The sequence below is a fragment of the Barbus barbus genome (assembly GCF_936440315.1).
Source record: "Barbus barbus genome assembly, chromosome: 13".
Lineage (NCBI taxonomy): Eukaryota > Metazoa > Chordata > Actinopteri > Cypriniformes > Cyprinidae > Barbus > Barbus barbus.
The window spans coordinates 29,312,415-29,335,527 of NC_136741.1; the positions used below are offsets into that span (position 1 = coordinate 29,312,415).

Below are 23,113 nucleotides of genomic sequence, written 5' to 3' on the forward strand. Positions count from 1 at the left end.
TGAGTCGCGTGTGTTTTTGCACTCCTAATGTGCTAAAGAGCATGTGAGACTAATCTAATTACAGCTATGCTCCAAAAGAGAGGGCCAAACTGTTACCAATCTAAAACCCACAAATGGAGAGACCCCTCGCCGTATCCCAGCATCCTCGACACCCCTCCTCTCGTTCCTGTCTCTCCCGTGAAGACGGTGAATTAGTTTAGCCCCTACAGTGCTTCATTACCTGGCCTAATTATAAAGGCAAATGAAATCAGCCCCGCAATACATTATTAATGTCCGCATACCATTAGGATTCAATTGCAGTATTTGCAACAATATGATATTTTCAAACTGTTTTCACGCCTGATTAGAAACGAGGACAGATAAGAGGGAGGTGCAAGAGGAAAGAGCGAGATAGTGAAAGAGGAAGGTGAGCAGAGAGGAGAGAGTGATGAAAACTGAGAGAGAGAGAGAGAGAGAGAGAGAGAGAGAGAGAGAGAGAGAGAGAGAGAGAGAGAGAGAGAGAGAGATGCCGTATATGAACGACGGCTAAATGAATACTGCAAAAATAGACAGACGAAAGACGTGATGAAACAAAGGAACGACAGACTGTGAAAGAAAGGAAAAATTGTGCCACAGTTCTGACCTTTAACATTAGAAAACAAGCAAACGTCAACATGTGTGTTTGTGCTTTGACTGGTTTCAATAGTCTAACAATACTTTCTCATTAACGTCTCAATTGTTTCTCCAAGCAATGAGCAATCAGGCTAAAATTAAACTTTCACTTAAAAGAAAAGTTCACCCAAAATTAAAAATTTACTGAAAATGTACTCACCCTCAGGGCCTCCAAGATGTAAATGAGTTTGTTTCTTCATGGGAACAGATATGGAGAAATGTAGCATTACATCACTTGCTCATCAATGGATCCTCTACAGTGAATGGGTGCCGTCAGAATGAGAGTCCAAACAGCTGATAAAAACATCACAATAATCCACACCACTCCAGTCCATCAGTTAATGTCTTGAAGTAAAAAGCTGCATGTTTATAAGAAACAAATCCATCATTAAAGTGGTCATCGGCTGCCCATTTTTCACAAGTTGATATGACTCTTTAGGGTCTTAATGAAAAGTCTATAACATACTTTGGTTAAAATTTATCTTTTTTACCCTGTCAAAATCAGCTCTTTTCAGACCAATCTGTTTTGTTGTATGTCCCTTTAAATGCTAATGAGCTCTACTGACCCCACCCCTTTCTTCCATGAGCAGACTGTTAACTTTAGCTGCAGTTAGTTGCGAAACTTGCTAACTAGCACATTATTAGGAAACATGATTTGCAAAGATTCATAAACCCTTCTACCTCACTTCTGGATGTGAAGCTGGATCACGAATTATTCGCGCAAACACAGACACATTTAGGCAGATCAGGGATCTGTGCATTCCCTTCAAAAACAAACGTAATCCACTGCGTCTTCAGCGGCTCAGATGTCAGGAGTAAACGACGACTGCTATGTTCATTATTACATCCAACAACAAAACACTTCAATCGCTTAATCGGAGACATCTTGTCTTCCCCTGCACCGGAGTCGACACAATGGCGGACTGATGACAGATCACTCAGGGCGGATCTAAGGTGAGACGGACTTGTCAATCAACTCTCGTGGGAGCAGCCTGTGCAGAACTACGTCATTCTGACAGGGCTCTCAGAACAGCCTCATTTGAGAAAGGGGGTTTTAAAATGGGGATTTAAAAAAAAATAATAAAATCACTGGGTGGATTTTTATCATTATAGGACGGATGTGTACACACACGTCCAACACACATTTACGTTCAAACAAAGTGAATTTTGCATCCGATGACCCCTTTAAGACATTTTAAATAATTCAAATAAGTCCTCTATTCATAATATTGCTTTCTCCAGTGAAAAGTTGTGTTGCCTGAATCAGGAGAGAAATATGCACAAAATATGCACCATTTACAACTGAAAACAGTCCAGATCATTACTTAACATATGTCAGTGGATCTTGATGAGAGGACAACAGGAGCTGGACTTTTTCACTAGAGGACAAATTATGAATTATAAACTATGGTGTTTTCGTTCAGAAGGGACGGTTTGAAGTTAAAACATCTTAATCATGAATTTGTTTCACAAAAACATGCAGCTTTTGGCTTCACAAGATGTTAATTGATGGACTGGAGTGTTGTGGATTATTGTGATGTTTTTATCAGCTGTTTGGACTCTCATCCTGACGGCACCCATTCACTGCAGAGCATCCACTGGTGAGCAAGAGATGTAATGATAAACTTCTCCAAATCTGTTCTGATGAAGAAACAAATTAATCTACAGTACATCTTGGATATACTGAGGATGAGTGCATTTTCAACTAATTTTCTTATTTGGGTGAACTATTCCCCTTAAGGCCAGAAACATGCTTTGCTGAAGTGCAAGTGTGCTAACCCATTGTACAGTTGTCATGTTATTGCCGATTACAGACCTTAGTATTTAAGATACTTAAGTGTAAGACTTAAATATGAGCAGAAATATTTCTCATTAAACTCTCAAATGATCTCAGCTGTGATCCACATTCATTGTGGTCAACCATAGGGTCAATTTCCATTTCACACCAACTTTATGATTACAAGGTCAAAAAAATTAATTCTGAATAAAACATATGCATGGATGAATCATTCACAATAAGATCAATAACATGCATTTAGAATATAGATTCATTCAAAAATAAGTCTTTACAAAATCTTCCGAAACAGTCACTGTTTGGTGATACACAGGGAAAAAAAAAAACAACAAACTATGTCTGTGTATATGCGTGTAATATAATCTGTAGTCTATCAGAAGTCTGTCAGGTTATTTGAGCTGATGCGGCCTTATGCGGGGTGACAAACAGCGGCCTGCGTCCTCCATCGCCTCCCTCCTTCACTGCTGACTTTAGTGGCTAAGCAACCATGAATAGAGATGGGCTCTCAGAGAGGAGGTCTCATAATTATTAGTTTTAAAGCCTTTTCTCAAATATCCCGTGGGAGCAACGGGGTTAAAAATCCATTTGTGGGAAGTGTAGCATGACAGCAAGGCACGGTCTCCCTGGAGACAGCCGACATCACACAGCAGTGTGTGTGTGTGTGTGTGTCATGTATGTGTGTTTATGTCTGTGTGTGTCTCTACGTATGGAATGCATTGCTATGGTAGCCATGACTGGGCCTGCTCTAAAAAACAAAAACAAAACAGGCTCTGCCGAAAAGTTTTCATTCATTACGTTGTACACCACATTCACTCCTTATACTGTGTTAATTTACTAAATATTTTTGAGATTACTGTATATACTATTGTTCTATATATTAATGTATATCGACAGGGCCATGTTAGAAAAAATGTAATCAATACAATATTTTATTTATATATTTTAAGATTTATAATAATATAATACTTAAGCATGCACTATATCACTATATCACTTATATATGTCTGAGCTCCGACCCTCCAAGGGCAGCCGGGGGTTTTGCTCAAGGAGCTCTCAATGAAAGAGTTACTCTTGCATTTGACAACATGACTAATTTAGCCAGTCAAATGCACTGAAAAATAGGCTCAGTGAGTAGTCAATGGGGCGTCCCAGACCAGGGACTATTTCAAAGCAACTGTGCGCCTATATACTTACAGCCCGGCTGATACGCTTAACATTAGCTTGTCAGTCAGCTATAGAAAAAAAAACAAGGCAGGTGTGGGATGTGCAGGCATGTCAATACATTAGCAGCTTTAGCCTGTCTGTCTGTCTGTCTGTCTAACTCACAAACTTTTCACGCCCACTTTGGAAAGGTCTTACATTGTAGGTTTTTTATCATTAAATAAAAGTAAAACCTTAAAAAAAACATTATTTCACGCACAACAAAATTACTAAAACTTTTACTAAATTATTATTTTTTTTTATTTAGTTTTACTAAAAATTTTAATTAAAACAAAATCTAACAAATAAATAAAATTCAAAATATTATCAAAAACCTTAATAGTATATCAATGATACTAAAATAAAACTTATTCATAGAAACCACTAATGTCTTTGGCAGTAGACTAATTATTAATAAATTACTGAAAGAAAGCAAATCATATTCTCACTTTGATTGCATCTTGCCACGAATGCTCCCGTTGGATGTCTTCAGCTTCTTTAGCCAATCTCTGAAAGAAAGAAAGAGAGAGAGAAAGAAAGATACAAATGTCAAAGCTGAAGGATCACGGGTGACGGTAAACAAATGACCTGAAGTCTGAAATCTAAAATGACAATTGATTTAAAATCAACATCAATATTTTGGGTAAAATTGTGTATGTAAGGTAAAAAGTTTATTTTAGGTCCCGTAAGTGACCATCATTTTGGGTTACTTCAACTCAGAAACACACAAGTTTTGTGCTTTTAAGTAAAATCTGAATGATTATTTTTATACTTCTACTTCAAACTGCTGCACACGCATCATTATTCAAACGATGGCTGAGACTTTGCTTTTTATTTCATGGCTTAAAACTCAAAGTGTTTCTGGGTCAAAGTGACTCAAAATGATGGAGCCATCCACGTTTTCAAACACTTTTTTGTCTTCACTAGCTCAATTTAAAAAAGGCTATGAGGTGTGAGAAATGTATTTTGAAAAGAACAAATATTTCACCAAGTTTCTCAATTAATATGAGCTCATGCTGCACGAATAATAATTTATAATAGTTACAAATTAGCACATGATTTATCAATTTCGATGGAGAGCAGCACGTCAAACTGCAGGAATCGCTTTTCCAAAGTATTTGTCAACAAGCTTCATTGGTAGTAAAAGGAGAAACACTAGAGTACATATATTATCCGAGATAAAATGCAATGCAATTATTGCAATTTATCTAAAACAACATGTATTATAATATTATTTTCTGAAAATGCTGCCTAATCAGTTTATTTACTTCATTTCAAGTTATAAAAGGGAGAAAAAAGCCTTTACAAATTAGCACAAAATAATTCAGCACTGGAATCGTACAAATCTTACATAAAGTGTTTGATGTATTGTTTTTAACGTAGGACAAATCGTCTCTTGACACAGTTCTCAGAACACGTGGGCTGCTCAGCAGGTTATAGATACATTACATGCGTCATCATCATTGAAAAGCTCCGGCTCTAAAGAAACAACCCACTCCTCTGTGCTAATGGTGATAATTCACTTCAACCTGCTCAATATGTCAGCAAACTTTTCCCAGAAAGTCAGTGTGACAGATGTTTCACAGAAATCTACATTCACGAACATTCACTTTCCACTACACTGACTCACAGGCTGCGGCACAATTTGCATTCTTCTACTACACACCAAGTATGTGCTTCACTGATAATGGCAAGTATGTAGTTTGAAAAAGTAAGGACATACAATAGTCTATTCATCAAAGTGTGTTTTCATATGGAAAAAAAAAGCTTTTTGTTGCATACTATTTGTGTTTGCATGCAAGTGTTTGCGTGTGCATTATTTTTAAAATCATTAATTGTATAGGTTCACACATCTAAAACATCTTTTTTTTTTTGTGAAACATTTAATAAAAAATAAGCATTCCTAATAACATAGCAAACCATGATTTTGGGTAATATTATGCAATAAAGTACACTTCATTATTTTCTAAAGCTCAAAAATATACTAAAGTACCAATGGTGTTACAGTATCATCCTAATTTGCAAACTCTGCATTCTTAGCAGTATGCAAAATAAGCCTTAGTGCATCTTAAAGCATGTTTTTTTTTGATGCAATGCTAATAAGTAACACCTGTATGGTCAATATTAGTCCAAACACCATGCATATTTTGAAAATAGTACACCAAATGATGCACTAATGCTTTTCCAAATAGGATGCAGGAAATTCTGAGTTGCAGCAACAGACTCCAGTCCGACATGTTGCCGTCTAAAGGAAGCATGTGTTTAATTGGCTGCATACTGATTGCATCAGCACTACTAATTGGTTAAATGTGGAGCATGCAAATTTTATAAGTAGCTGATCGTAGTAAAACTGTGGAAAAGATGCTCTCCCCATCTGGAAGTGAGAGTGGAGTTTTTATGTGACCTATGCAGTTCTCACTTCCTGTGCTCATGAAGGTGAAACGAACACCTGACAGCTTCAGACGGCACCACAGATCAGTGAGTTTGCCCAGATAAAGACGGAGGAAAGTTGGCAAAAGTTTTTCCACTAATAATTGCTAGAACTGTTCAGACTGTGTCTCCAGAGTTTGACGAGCTGTTCTTCTAACGAGAGCCACTTTGTTTGAGGTTCACAGTTGAGATGCCAGCAAAATAAAGAAAGGACAACTGGACATGAAATTCTTCCATTTCTTTCCCATACAGGGTAACAAAAAATAGCTCGAGAAACTCAGAACTGAAGAATCGTTTCCCTTTCAATTCATGAGTGTGTTGAATTGCCATATTCCACAGAAAATTGAACCAGAATGATCCTTATGGGAATTTGCAGTACTATAAATTAAAGAAATTCAACACAAATGCATTTTGGGAAATGAAATGTCTATCTGTTTGTCTGTTCATTTATCTATCAGACATTCAAACTTTACTTTCTTTGAATTTTAATTAATTTGCATTCGACTTCCGTACATTTGAATTCTATTGACTATAAGTTTGTGCACATGTTCCAAACTCACATTGAAACGATTAAATCAAATCCACTCCACACATGAAGGTGTTTTGGTGCAGGTAGTAATTATATGTACAATTTATATTCAAATAATTTACGTTATTTTATATTTCTATTAATAGCAATATATGTTATATTCATGTTTTAATAGTAATATTTATAATATGAATTATTAATATAATATATAATATCTAAAATAATTTAAATATCAAATAATTTATGAATAAAAAGTTTTTTTTTTTTTTTTTTTTTTAGACGTGTGAAAAACAGTCAATCAATCAATCCACTTGAACAACCTGATTGTATAAAACCAGAATTATTCTTCCATGAGAAAAAATTTGAACTGCAATTCTGCAAGGCATTCTCAATTCAGTTCTGAACTGAGAATGTGTTTCAGAGCACCAACCATGAAAAAAATCATGGGTTATATTCTTGTGCATATATATGTAAAATATATCTTGAATGCACTCTAAGACCAAAGAATCTGTCAAATGCATATAAGACTACTTTGACGGTGCTTTTTTGCCTTTTTGGACAAGAGCAGTGTGAACATCCCTCTAAGTATCTCCTTTTGTTCAGCACAGAAGAAAGAAAGGTTTGGAATGAATAAAAGTGAGAGCGAGTAAAAGATTAGCCAGAATATTCTATTCTGGTGAGCTACTGATTTAATCATGCGTGGGGGCGCGATATTGTTTTCAATCTCCATTTTCGGACACCACCGGACGTAGTGTAATCAGAGCAGCTCCCACACAGGTGATTCACGCTCTCAAGCCCTGTTCTTCGTGATTCTCCTGGGGAGATTCACCTGATCTGCGTCCAGACTCACCCACGAACACCTGCCGCCCGTCTCCGGGCTCAAGGTGCAAAAACTCCCACTCGTTTCCAGTGGGAACGCGGGCAGATTTCCAGATGATCTCCATCACTCGACTCTCGACAAAAGAGCCCTCATATAAAGCCTTTGAAAATATCAATTACATACCTTTCATTGACTGCATTCGAAAGCTTTCAAACTGCGGCTTAAACGACTAATAGGCTGGCTGCGGTAATGTACCTAACGTTAGAGAAATAACAGAGCGAGCGCTTGAGAGGTGAGTCTAATTCAATGGCAGTTGCGTTTAATGGCTACACCATTAGGAGTAATGCAAGCACCAAATGACACTCCACTCCAGGGTGCCAATTCAAACCGTATTAAACACTATGTCTTATTGACCAGACTTGCGTGAGGGACATTATCCACATCTATACGCCATCCAATGCTTTTCATGCATTTTAAGTCACAGTTGTGCTTATGAGTAAGATTATAAGTTAAACCTCCATACGGAACAAATTGGTCCAAGATATTAAGTGTAAAGCAGTGTTTTTTGTTGAAGTTCAAGTGTGTAATTTCTGCAGCACTAAACAGAGCTGCAATGTTTGGCAACGATCAGTATCACCGCAGCTCTGTTATTGTTGCCATTAGAGGCGCAAAATTACACACTCACTGTTTACTATATAGCGAAAGCTGCAAAGTTAGAAAAAAGGAGTAGGACTGAGTAAAAAATGAGTGAAATCTAACACAACTGTATTTATTTGCATTGTGTATGAAGTATCCTGAAAAACAAGTTTTGATCTAACAATTCAGACTGAAATACATTAATAAATTAGATTTCAATCAAAATCACTCCACACAGGAATGTGGTTTGAAGCATATTTATTTAGTTGCTATGAACAAAATGGATTTGTCTCAGAATACAAAAAATGTTGTAATAAATAAATAAATAAATATAGCCACCTGGAGAAATCCCTACAGCAAACTGAACCTGACACCTGAATAAAAACAGAACTCTGTTACCCAATTTTACTTTACTTTACTTTTATTTTTATTTTATTTTATGTTACTGTATTTTATTGTTTGCTTTTCACACTTCAAACAACTACAATGAATACATTTGGAAATGCAAAATATATAAACAACCAAATAAATAAATAATATTTTGAATTTGTTTTACTTTATTGTCTGCTTTCAGACTACAAATAACTAAATTAATTAAATCTTAATGGGCAAAAAAACCCCCAAAAACATCACTTATAAATAACTAAATTTATTAAATTTGGAAAGGGAAATAAATAAAGCTGGAAAGAAATGAATGAATATTATCTATTGTTTTATTTTCAAACTTTTTTTGTTTACAAACAAATACATTGATTAAGGTTGGAAAGGCAAAAGAGAAAAAGAAAGAAATGTATTAAAATAAATCAGCACCTTGATTATTAGCCACCACTATTAAAACCAGTTTACTTGTAAAAGTACTAGAGTTTACTGCCACAGCTAGTCTACACTAACTACCTAACTGGCTCGGTTACACACAGCATGTCACAGACTGTATCTCACACACTCATAGTATTCTAAAATCTGTGGCTGAATATAATCAGCTCGGTACGGTTAACCTGAGGGCATTCGCTGTTAATGTCGAGACTACATTAGCTGACATTTAACTCTGAGGCCATTGGATCACTGATTGATGACCGCTAAGCTGTGCACAAATCACACATGCACAGTTAAACAGCTATGACACTTCTGATTGCTGCAATATTTACAGTAGAAAGCAAATTTGTCAAGCGTGTTTAGCTTGGCCTTCTCTGGGTAATACATAAAGACAAAGTGAAGTCAGAACTGATCCTGTGTTCTGTCTTGACAAATCTCTCCGGTCATTCTGCACACAATACATCAATGCAAAATATTCTTAAAACAATTATAATCCTTCATTAAACATGTAATAACTTTTTTATCCCTGAAATTAAGCAAGATCGTACAGATAAAGAAAAAAAAAATAGAATATTTTCTTGAGTGAAAAAATAAATAAATTAAATGTCATAAGCCACTTTTATTATCCAAATATAAGAAAACAAAATATTAGGCATGAACCAAATTTTAGGCCCATTTATATTCATACTATACATATATTTTTAAATATATATAATATTTTATTTATATATATATATAATATATATATATATATATATATATATATATATATATATATATATATATATATTATATATATATATATATATATATATATATATATATATATATATATATATATATATATATTAGGGGTGGCACGGTACACAGATGTCACGGTTCGGTACGTACCTCGGTTCGGGGGTCACGGTTCGATACAATTTCGGTACAACAGGGAAAAAAAAGACATCTACTTTGTTCAGTTTCTTTTATTTTGATGTGAAAATGCTAAATATTATTACATGTTATATATATAAAATCTGTTTTATTTTCATTGTGAGTGTACACAAATAAAAGCAGACCTTTAACTACAAGCAACAGCACAAATAAAAATACAATAGAGTAAAGATACAAATAAAATAATCAGTGATTTTCAGGGGGTTTTTTAGGTACAGAAATTGAAGTACGATTAAAGTAATCAAAGGTAAAACAGCATTGCATATTTGACTGTATACATTAAAGATTACTCTTTATTAAAGTTACAAAAGCGATTCAATCAAGAGCAGTGAGTGATTTCTTTGTTGTTGCTGTTTATTTAATATTAACTGTCACTTTAAGAGAAAGCACTGATACTGTACGCCCAGCCGGCTATGTCTGCTAGAGGATACTTACCAAGACGGGCATTTTGACAGAATTTTGTGTGAATTTATCCATTAAAACACAATACTTCAGAGAGAGCTTCATATTTGTGCGCGTTCTGAGGCGCAGGTTTGTGCGCTTCTGATGAGCGCACGCACAAATCTTCTCACTGCGCGCGCGAGCTGGCGTCCTCTGGCTCTTAAATATTTGAGCTGGCAAAGCTTACATGACTTTAGTCTAAACACCGATATCAACGTGTGCTGTTCAGGTCTCACCTGTTCGCGCGCTATCAGCACCCAGGTGATGACGGAATAAATGCTCATATTCCAGCATACGGCACTCGCATTGAACAAGAGTGAATGATTTGTCCACTTATTTTATTTTTTTCTTTCTCATCGCTGTTGTTATAATGTACTGGGAAGCCAGAATGCGCATCCATTAACAGAAACATACATTAGCCGAACCCTATTTGTTTTACGTGTTATTTATAACAAACCACATGCGTTGTCAGAATTCAGTTGAACCGCGGTCCTAGCGCGTGCCGAACCGTGTGTGGAGAACCGTGCGGTTCGGTTTTTTTCCGCGAACCGTGCCACCCCTAATATATATATATATATATATATATATATATATATATATATATATATATATATATATATATATATATATTTTTTTTTTTTTTTTTAAATATATATAATATTTTATTTATATATATATATATATATATATATATATATATATATATTATATATATATATATTTTTTTTTTTTTTTTTTTACAGTAACAAGAATGAAATTGAAACAAAAGACTGTCATAATATTAGTTTTTGTTTTCATGAAATTCACCCATCTTTTACCTAGTATTTTATTTCAGTTGGAAATATGGCATAATGAAAATGTTGTGAATGCCATTTCATATTTTTCTTTTAATTAAGGCAGTCTTGGATTTTAAATCCATTTTAAAAGTCAGCGAAAGTGTGCAGAGTGAAAATTCAATATGACTTCTTTATCTGTCTGATCAGTAATCGTGTCTCTCATCTCTGTGTCACAGCAATTCAATCTCTCAGACTTATTGTTTTGTACTGTATTACTGTTTTCCTCTTATTGCCTTAACTTCCTTTCTATCTATCCATCTTCTTTTCCTTCGCTCATTTTGTCCATCTTTCCTGTGCTCCATCACTCTCTGTCAGACAGTATTTGGTGTGATTGCTAAAGCACGCTTCAGTATTACTATTGCAGGGATTTAAACAAACCCCAAACCTCTGACCCACAGAATTAAACTGCAGCACGTGACCCGTCCTGCATGGGAAATTACATCAATACACAAAACAAATGGCTTATAAACCAAAGGCAATGACAGAGAGATCTTTTCCTCTCTCCCCGCCTTTTTCATTTCACTCCCTCTTTTGCCTCTCAGCTTTCCCTATCTCTCTCTCTCTCACTTATTTCAGTCATTCCAGGAATATAAAATCCTTTCCAAGAGCTGTAAAAATGAAAAACCTTAATATTCATTACTGCTTTTTCAAAGTAACTCAAAGGGCAACTATAATCATTCACATACATAGTCAAGGAGAGCACACACACACACACAAAATGACTGTGTTCAGAACAGAAAGTATACTAACAAAGTACACAGTATATACTGGATACTGTTACTTTTTGTAATGCGTGTATATATATATATATATATATATATATATATATATATATATATATATATATATATATATATATATATATATATCAAATGTTAACTAAAATTAAAACCATTAAAAAAACATTTTTGTTACTTGAAATAAAAACAATATAAACATTAACTGAATTTAAATTAAATATAAAAAACCTCTTAAACCTATTTAAGCCAACTGAAACATTTTTTTATATTTTCACTTAGTTTAACCTACTGTGCTACAATAACTAAATCTGAAATAAAAATAAAATCTATAGGCACATAAATAACAAATAAAAACAAAACAAAAAATTACTAGTCTGAGCAAAAAATTTATTTAAATGAAAATGAAATGGCATCTGCAACCTATTTTACCTACATAATGTGACCTATTTCCAATTAAAACAGGATATTTAATGAAAAATAAAATAGACTGAATTGATTACAAAGTGATTTTATGCATCAGGAATTGGTTGGGTAGTGAAAACAGAACATACTGCATTCTACGCTCAGCATGCACTATATAGAATAGTATGGCAGCATGTTATTCCAAATATAGGCAAACATGCCACAAACATGTGACTCTAGAAATCTGATACACTGAGGTCAATTAACAGAGTTCAAGGCTTTGATTCAATATACATGGCACCTGCTGAAGCATCTGCAAGAAGAAGCCAACATCTTTGTTGCTGTGACACCACATGGATGGAAAATTGGACAGAAGGATGGATAGAAAAATGAATGTATTAACAGACAAATTCATGAACCAGGAAAACCCAAGTGATGCGTCTCATACAAGGGTTCATGAAAGATCTTAAACTGTAATCAAAAGTCAGAGACTTCAATATAAAACAAACATTTCTCAAACTCTCTGATCTGAGCTTCTTTTCACATTGATTTCATACCTCCACACTCGTGCCGTGTGACAACAACAACTCACGCCATAAGGAATCTTAGAAGAAACATGGGAGACTGAGAACGCAATTTGAGTTTCATTAGCTATGAAAGAGCAACCTCAGAGCAATACAGTCTTCCTCTGTGCATGTCAGAGCCAGTTTGGTCCAAGCCAGAGTTCCATATGCACAACTTCACGAGATCAGACCACAACCTGAGGGAAGATGCAGCAGTGTCCAGGTCTCAGATGTAGACGTGGTGGAGCAGCGAGGCTCTAAACCCTTCATTCACTCCTCGACGCTCAGCTGAGATTAAACCCAATCACTAAAAGCCACTGAATCAGAACACACGCACAATAACAGATGGGCACATGCTTGCACAGATACAGCCACAGAGAAACACAGAGAGACTGGAATTCAAAACTTTCAGCTTCTGTCCGTCATATGTTCATGTGTGTTTCTCTGTTAATCACTCGTTTGCCCACTTATTCAACCAATTCCCAACAGAACACATCAAATTCTGTCCCCATTTTGCTTACAATATCACAGCATGGAAGTAAAACAAGTGCCAATGTCATTTCATGTTTCAAGACATTTTAGTTCAACTTGTATTGAAATACAAAATTACTGTATTCATTCCAGAACTGAAAGAAATTCACTGTATTAAGCACGCAAAAAAGGTCAGGTCATGCGACAACAACATGAATACTACCGTTTGAAATGTTCCATACTACATACTTAGAAATATAATGCAATATACTGTGTATACTATCGTTCAAAAGTAAAAAAGGAATTAATACTTGTATTCTGCAAGGATGCATTAAATTGATTAAAAGTTACAGTAAATACTAGGGGTGTAACGATTCATCGAAATGGATTAATACATCGATACGATGCCACGCGTAAAATATCGATATTTGTAGTATAAATAAGCACCTTTATTTTGGCACTGCCCACATTTTCACATAATATCTGCATTCTCATTCAAAATCACGTATCAAGACTCTATATAAGCTCTGCCCGAAGGCACAAGGCGAGCATAAAAGACGCTCGGGATTGTTGGTGGAACAGTCGAACGCTGTGTGAAATGTTTTCTGCGCACACACAGACAGCCGCATATACACCGCACGAATATTAAATTGAGTACTTCTGCTTTTTTGTGCATGGATGAATAAATACAGACAACATGACACCAAAATGCACATAGTAAATCCTAGTAAATACAGTCAGTTAGGCATATGTCTTAACGTAAACAGTTGAGAAAGAAAAGCCATGTGTATCAGTAGTCTATGTTAAATCCGAGCTTTCGTTCTTAAAGTGAAAGCAAACTAATAAATAAGCTAATGCTGTCAAAGAAAAAAACTATTGCTCACTGCTCCTGACTAAATAACCTTTGTAACATCAAAAATGATTCATCTATATTTAATTTATACAGTGAAGACTATGCCGTTATTTTACATTTATACTACATTTCTGTAGCGTACCTGAAAATGTATTTTAGCCTGAGCTGAAAAACCCGAAAAGCACTGTTTATTGAACTTGTGTCTTTGTTCTATTGTATTTATGTTCTGCTACTGCTTGTAATTTGATTATCTGTAGTCAAATAGCAGCGAGAATTGTTTTTCCAATTGTTTATTTTCTTTATTATTATAAAAAAAAAATAATAATAAAAAAATACAAAAAATGTAGGCCTATTTTTTTGTTGTACAGAAAAAAAATAGCTGTACTGAGGTATAGGATGTAACAATTTCAGATAAATGTTCATGTTATATATTTTGGTTGCATTTGTGAGTTAATAAAAATGTAGATGTTTGTTTAAAATAGGTATATAATATCGAAATATCGATCAATATACTCTTGTATCGAATCAAATCGTAATCGTATCGTAGAATTTTTTTGAGGTATCGCCAAATATCGTATCGCTGGGTATGAGAATCGATATCGTATCGTGACGAACCATTCGATTCACACCCCTAGTAAATACATTCATAATGTTACAAAAGATTTCTATTTCGAATAAATGCCGTACTTTCTAGACTTTCTTGAGCAGCAAATCGGCATATTATACTGATTTTTGAAGGATCATGTGATACTGAAGACTGGAGTAATGATGCTGAAAATACAGCTTTGATAGAAATATAAATAGAAAATAGTTATTTTAAACTATAATAATATTTCACAATATTACCGTTTTTACTATATTTTTTATCAAATAAATGCAGCCTTGGTGAGCAAAAGAGACTTCTTTTAACAACAAAAATCTTACCAGTCTATCTCTCTCTCTCTCTCTCTCTCTCTATCTTTTGATGTAAGACACTTATCAAACACAACTCCAAAATCATTTTTCATCACACTGTAATAAACAGAGTTGTACATATCATCTTTTGGTTGCAAAGCATAATTCCTTCTCTTGTTCCTCCTCCTGGTTTCACTCCTCTGTAGCCACAATTGTCTGAATTTAATTGAAACTCTTTTGAGACAACAAGCAAGAAGTGGACGAGAATAAATAGGATAATGGGTCTGATGGCAAGTAAACATGACAAACACACAAAAGTGGAGTGGGTGTAGAAATCCACCGCTAATCTACATGTCTGCTCAGACAATCTAAAAAGCCCATTCTCTGGAAAACCCTTGAATTTCGGATGTCTCCGTCTGTTTAATTCAGGGGCTTTCAGAGTCCCAGACAGAGGGCCTTCCCTCCAACAAAACACTCAAGACGGCCGCCGTCAAGCAGCACGCTGAAGCTTGACACGAAAGAGCAAACATCACTCTTAAATCTGACATCCGCACTTGTGTGTAAATGCACAAGAGAATCTGTCTGATATATCAGACGTCACACGCAGCCCACGTTAAACATTGGTTTGTAGGAAATATAGCAACGAATAGTCAATGTAAATGCAAATTCTGTCCTCATTCACCCTTATATCATTCCTAATCCGTAAAAAAAGGGCTTTTCCAAACAGAAAAATTTATGAAAAATGTAAATGTCCTATAAAAGTAGTCCATATGACTTGCACACTATATTTTTAAGATTATTTTCAATTTGAAGCAATTTTCATGAAAAATACACTTTTGTAATCAGTTTGATCTCATTCACTTTCAATCTATGACAACACAACATAATTCAGCATTTACTAATGCATTATTTTACTTCGTGAACCTGAGTTAACATACAAAGAACAGTTGTATTTTATTAACTAACATTAACCACGATTAAAAAATACAGGAACAAATATCTTGCTCATTGTTAGTTAATGCATTACCAGTCTAGCAACTATAGCATCAGTTATGTTTAGTATTTAAACATAAAAAAACAACATTCACCTATAAAAGATGATAATTAAACTCCTGCAAAGGCATAACAAAGACTTTTTGAGGCAAAGCCACTTTTTGATTGATATCTGATTAATTTTAACACTCTGTTTTATAATTGAGCAACACGCATCTGTCACAGCACTTCTTATTTGATAATCAATTCTGACTATTTTTTGCATTTGTATGGAAGCACAATCAAATGCCTCCACAATGCAGGGTTTTTGAGTTTTACATGTGTTCCCTACAAAGATAGCAAAACCTCACACACACACGCTTGTGCAGGTAGAATAAGTGCTGACACCGGCTGAATAGCCTCAACAGTTTCTGTACAAAAGCCAAGCGTGGGCTGAAGAGGACGGCATGAGGACACTCGCAGCCTGCCGTCCTGTTCCACACAAACAAACAGATAGAGACACGTCGCCACATTGAATCCGTCACCTGCGCTTGTACAGCAAATAGAGAGCACGCACATTCACACACAAACAGCGGCACCCTGAAAACCCCTCGGTGGCGCTCTGATGTTGATCCGAATATCATCTCGATGTGCGTTTGGCTAGAGGCAGAAGGGAAGGTCAGCATTTCGGGTCTCATAAGCTCTGTTGCTAGTCAGCGTCCTCGCTGTTTGCTATCTACATAGACAGCTACCTTCTAAGAGAGCATCCTAACTCTGAAACACTACATAGGCAATAACTTTGCATATCTCACCGATTCCAAATAGCTAAACTAACAACTTGATACTTTAACAAGACAAACATTACATGATATACATTAGATATTTCCTAAAGATTCATGCATTTTCTGAAGAAAATATGAGTGGTGCTTAAGCCATAAAGTCAAAACGATTGCTAAGGTGTTCTGATTGAGTTTTAACATGCTGTTATGTGGTTGCTAGGGTGTTCTGAGTGGTCTGTGATATTCTGGTCTCTAAATATGGATCAGGTTCCTTCTTCGAAGTAGTGTTGTTGTAATTGTAAACTAAAACTAAAACTAAAACAAAAAAAAACATTAAGCTGAAATAAAATAAAATGTAAATTTTATAGGGAAAATGTGACCTTGAAAAGCTTAAACTTGAAAACACAAATGAAAAATCAGAAATGTTGCCTTGTCAACTAAGAGCAATAAACTGAAGTACTAAAATGACAAACTAAAAAATAAATTAAAAGCTATATAGAAAAGCACACACAAACTAAGACAAAATGACTAAACCTTAAACTGAAATGAAAAATAAAAATTAAATTAAAAATAAATAAATACTGAAAATATTAATAACTACTATATAATAGCTTAAGTAAGTAATAGTAAAACAACACTACTTCAGTAAAAGTGTAGGTATTTTTTTTGTTTTTTTTGTTCTTCCAGGTGAAAATCGTAGTATCAGCATACCACTTCTAGAAAACGCATGATTTAAGATATCGTTCATATCTGTAGCATAAATAAACTGTGAAATACCAAAATTCTATACTTAAGGTTGGAGTTTGTTCAAATTATTACTACAATGAACAGTAACGGCGATACTTAACTTAGTAAACACCACTTAATACGGGGTTAAATAGTGCATTATATTATATTGTAGTTAGATTAATACTTTAATTAATACTTTTGATATGAAATGGCCAAAACAGTTCAATCGACCAATATTTGTCCTTTTTAAGATTACTACTGGCATCTCATACTTCTTGACATTGCCTAGTTTTATGAGCACTTATTCCTACATGTCAAAATATTCCTTATGTTTTATTATATTAAACATGAAATGAATATACAAACTGACCAGTTGCTGAATATTTCAAGGCCCAACATGAAAACGGACTCAAATCTAGTTCTATTACAGCCATGCAAGACCAATTCCAATCTAAAACTACAGAGAAAAACAACATTACTAAAATACACACCAATCACATTTCTGAAAACTACACACTTACTTAAACAAGAGGGAAAACAGCTCAATCTGCCTACTGGGTTTAGAACAACTCAGATGCATTTATTCAAATGGTTTACGGCATAAATACTTTTGTAAACTGTATACCATTATTGTATTGAAGTATTGGGAAAAAAGAAACACTGCTTATTATTATTATAATTTTACACCAACTTCACTGGACCCCAAAAATACACATATAGTCATACAGAACACGCTGTCTAGGTAGGACTAGACAGCACCAGTCTTTAGAACAGAGTCTGCAGAGATGAAGAGAGAGACAGACAGAGCAGACGAGATATTCGGTGAGAGATGACAGCCAACAATGTTCTTTTAGGTACTGACATGGCAGTGTTATCTTAGTCTATCAAGCCGCCCCTCTCTCTTCCACATCCTTCTCTCCCTTCCTCGTCTGAAACCCACACACACACACAGAGAGTCTGGAGCTCAAGGGCGAACTGTTTATTTTTGCTTCCCATCTCGTTGCCCTTTACTTCAATCACGTTCATGTAGCTTCAGATCCGCGGTGGCAATCATGAAACGCTGCGAGAAAAAAGAAAGGTCACACGGAGCACGTGGTGACAGATATCTGTGCCGCAGAGTTATTGTATTTTTCATATTCAGGAGGGAAAGATCTGCGGTGAGATGACAGCGTCGTAATGTCGGCGCGTTGGTGAACAGACAGCGCTTATGTTCGACAATGCGCGTCGGCCATGTTTTCCGTGGACGTGCGATGGAGTGTGTGCGCTCATGTGCGTCGGAGCTGGTGTTTGAGACATCCACCAGCGAACACACACACACACACACACATATATGCATGTGTGTCGGATTCGGAGGGGGTTTGAAGAAAATATGCCGAGCCAGCCAGCTCTCAAAGCAATTACAGCAGATTGGCAAATTAAAATGGAGGCCTTGAGCAAACGGAGCGTGGAAACGTGGATAGACGGGTGGATGTTGAGGGGGGTAAAATCATTTCCATGATACGAGCAGCTCAGAGCAATTCAACATCCCACCTCCAAAATCAGCACTTGCTCACTTTATTACATTTTCATGGACTTCATACCAGTCGCTGCTCATTTCAAGACCCAACATAAAAACGATCCAGTCTAACAGGTTTGACTGCCATTTACTTGCTGTAGCATGCTGGAATTTAGTATGCTAACATGATGCATTAGAAGTAGGCGAACTAACATATGTATGTGACATAATGCTTTCCTGAGCACCAGTGCTGTTATTGTTAACTAAAACTACTGAAAACCATTTTCAATAATTGAAATAAAGCTAAAATAAATAATAAATATTAGATGAAAAACTTTATCTTAAGAAAAAATTGCCTTGGCAATTAACTGAAGTAAGTCGAAGTAATAAAATGACCAAAGTAGAAATAAAAATAAATTAAAGCTAAATTAAAACACAAATAAATGATTTTCAATTTTTTTTAAGAATAAAATGGCAAAAGCACATAACAATATTACTAAAACTTAACCTAAAATAAAAAATAAATAAATATAAAAATAAATACTATAGTTGTATATAAATACTACAAATACACAGCTGAGCACCACCAAAACATCTTCAGAAGCTGTTTTTAAATGAATATTCTGGATTCAATTCAAGCTCAATTAAACTCTTTTTCAAGGAAAGTCAGTTCCCGTCGGCGGCCACACTGGCACAGTATTTCGGTCATGCAAGACCAACTCCTATCTACTTAAATGAGGACATACCGAAATCTGGAACTGTTGCCAAACTCACATTTTAACTACATATTTCAAAGCAGCAATAAAATCGGACATGAACCGTCTCAGAAATGTTGTTTCTTATGATCACTTGTGGTATAGCATAAAAACAAAACAAAAAAATTTAAAAAACAAAACAAAAATAATTGGTCTTTTAATTTAAAACGTTAAAATACTCACTGTATCAATAGTGTGTGTGTGTGTGTGTGTGTGTGTGTGTGTGTGTGTGTGTGTGTGTGTGTGTGTGTGTGTGTGTGTGTGTGTGTGTGTGTGTGTGTGTGTGTGTGTATATATATATATATATATATATATATATATATATATATATATATATATATATATATATATATATATATATATATATATATATATATATATATATATATATATATATATATATATATATATATATATATATATATATATATATATATATATATATATATATATATATATATATATATATATATATATATATATATATATATATATATATATATATATATATATATATATATATATATATATATATATATATATATATATATATATATATATATATATATATATATATATATATATATGTGTGTGTGTGTATTCCAAAGTGGCTCGAAACTGAATTTCTTCTCCACTACCAGCACCAAACGACTTTATTCAGGAAAAGTTTTTTTTTTTTTTTTTTGCACTTGAGTGACCTAACATTTGCTAGAGTGAAGCACTGATCAGCCTGAACTCACACTGGATTCTTCATGTGCCCCTTTGATGGACAGATCTGTAAAATCAAAGATCAGACAGAATCAGTGAGTTTAAACAGTCCAGACAGTTTTGTCCTCTGGAGGTCGTCCGCTGATCCAAAAATACATTTATTCATCTAAAGATGATGTAAATGAGGGATTAGATGTAATTTGAAGACTTTGAAAAGAAAAAGTGCAAAGGAAAGAGATGTAGCGTGTATGTGGGAGACAGAAAGAGCTCTCTAATCTAAGTCTAATCAGGTAAAAGGCCCTTGAGAAATCCTCACACCGAGACGCTGCTAATGTCAAGCCAAGACCAGGAGTTGGGCCTTCAAATGAGGGACCAGAACAATATACTGTTCTTTAGTTTGTCCTGTAGTCATGATTGAGTATCGGTCACTATTCACGGATGATACAGGACATAATTAGGGCCTAAAACCTTACAAAAATATAACAGATACCGGTCACTACTCAATAGCATTGGGTGACCTTGATTTAGAAAGGACACTTTCAACCATGACATGTAATAAATGAAATGGGCATAAATTAAGTATCAGATATAGACATGGAATAGGATTTCTTAAATGATGAGAAAAGGGAAAAGATAAACACAGAGCAAGAGACGTCACAGAAATATGCTGACCTATATAACACTTATATAACACACATTATATATATATTCTAATAATTCCAATATATAATGACAATAATTCAAATATATGTTTAATCTGGTATTGATTTATGTATTGCATATCTTATTATAAAATGTGCTGTAAAATATTTTTATAGAATTTAAAATAATTTATTTCATTTGTCTGTGTTATATTTATATATTATTTTATGTATATTTTATATTGTATATTATATCACACACACATACACACCACATATATACACATACATATATATACATATATCCACCAAAATCAGTATTGTATCTGGTCGGTATTGAAAAGTCTATTTGTCTTATTTTGTGTTATTCTGTCATGTTTTCTCCTTTTTTTCCCCAAACCGCGACAAGCGCCAGTCTCCTTTCTCTGCAGAATGCGATAAATCCGCTCAACCAATCACAGCGCACCATTACACGCACTGTAAACAGTACCGGTGTTAATGGTGGCGCTCTGAAAACACCCGGCATCCTAGTTTTCCTCATCTACTTTGTGATCAACAAACAAACAAAAATGAGGGCTGCACGATAAATCGCATGTGATTGTCACACGCATCTCGTCAGTAAAGTTCTGTGATCTCCATCACATGCTTTCAGATGGAGCAATATCCGTTCATAATCGCAGATGAATCGCGTAGCTTGTCAGTGTAAGTTTTTTTATTAATGCCATTAATGTTTTTGTTATATTGTCTACAGTGTATAGCACTAGTCAACTAAATGAATATAACATGGCAAAGACTGATTGAATGTATTTTTAGTCCAGTGCCTGTACAAAAGATTAGTTTTGACCAAGTTCAGAGGCTGTCATATGTGGATCAACTTACTTTGTTGTTTATTTTCAAAATAAAATCAATATAAGTTTTATATTGATTCAATGGATTTAGTGCATTTTGAAAAAAAAAAAACACCAAAAAACTTAATGATGTATTGCATTTTGGGGAAGGGGGGGAAGGATGAGTTTTTATAATAAATCTTTGAAAATAAAAATCTGGATTTCGATTTTTAATGTTATTATAACCTAAATATGCTACGTGAAAGTTTGAAACTTTCACACACACACACACACACACACGTTGGTTTTTGTGGTTTATGGGGACTCTCCATAGGCGTAATGGTTTTTATACTGAACAAACTGTGTGTGCTATTGCCCTACACCAACCCTACACCTAAACTTAGCCCTCACAGGAAACTTTGTGCATTTTTAGATAAAAAAAAAAAAAAACACCATTTAGTATGTTTTTTAAGCCTTTTGAATTACGGGGACATAGGCAGTGTCCTCATAAACCACCTTCATATTGTACTACCTCTGTCATACCCATGTCATTATACAAATTTGTGTCCTCAAACCACATAAACTTGCACACACACACACACACACACACACACACAAATTGCCGCTGCAAGATTAATCTTTAATGAGCCAAAAAGAACGCACGTCACACCTCTGTTTATCAATTTGCACTGGCTACCAATAGCTGCTCGCATTAAATTCAAGGCATTAATGTTTGCCTACAGAACCACCACTGGCTCTGCACCCCTTTACCTAAATTCATTACTTCAGACTTATATGCCCTCTAGAAGCTTGTGTTCTTCAAGTGAACGATGCATTATTGTGCCTTCCCAAAGACGCACAAAAACACTTTCACAGACGTTTTCATTAACTGTTCCCATCTGGTGGAATGACCTGCCCAACTCAATCAGAGCAGCCGAATCCTTACCCATCTTCAAGAAACGGCTAAAAACTCATCTGTTCCATCTTTACTTGACCCTCTAACTCTAGCACTCTCTATTCTAATTTTATTTTATCTATATGTCTTTTTATAAAAAAAAAAAAAAATAATAATAATAATCTGTACTGCGTTAGGCTAACGGAGACTTGTAATAGCACTTGCACGTTGTTGCTCTTTTGTTGGTTTTGATTGCTTCTTATGTCCTCATTTGTAAGTCGCTTTGGATAAAAGCATCTGCT

General features: G+C 34.8%; 1 protein-coding gene across 1 annotated transcript in view; it reads right to left on the bottom strand.

Annotated features, from left to right (window-relative positions):
* Positions 1–23,113, bottom strand: part of LOC306879692 (voltage-dependent calcium channel subunit alpha-2/delta-2-like) — a 215,212-nt gene that overhangs the window by 106,323 nt on the left and 85,776 nt on the right. The window contains exon 4 of the mRNA XM_079432836.1: positions 4,096–4,155. Coding sequence (XP_079288962.1) covers positions 4,096–4,155 — 60 coding nt within the window. The remainder of the gene's footprint in view (positions 1–4,095; positions 4,156–23,113) is intronic.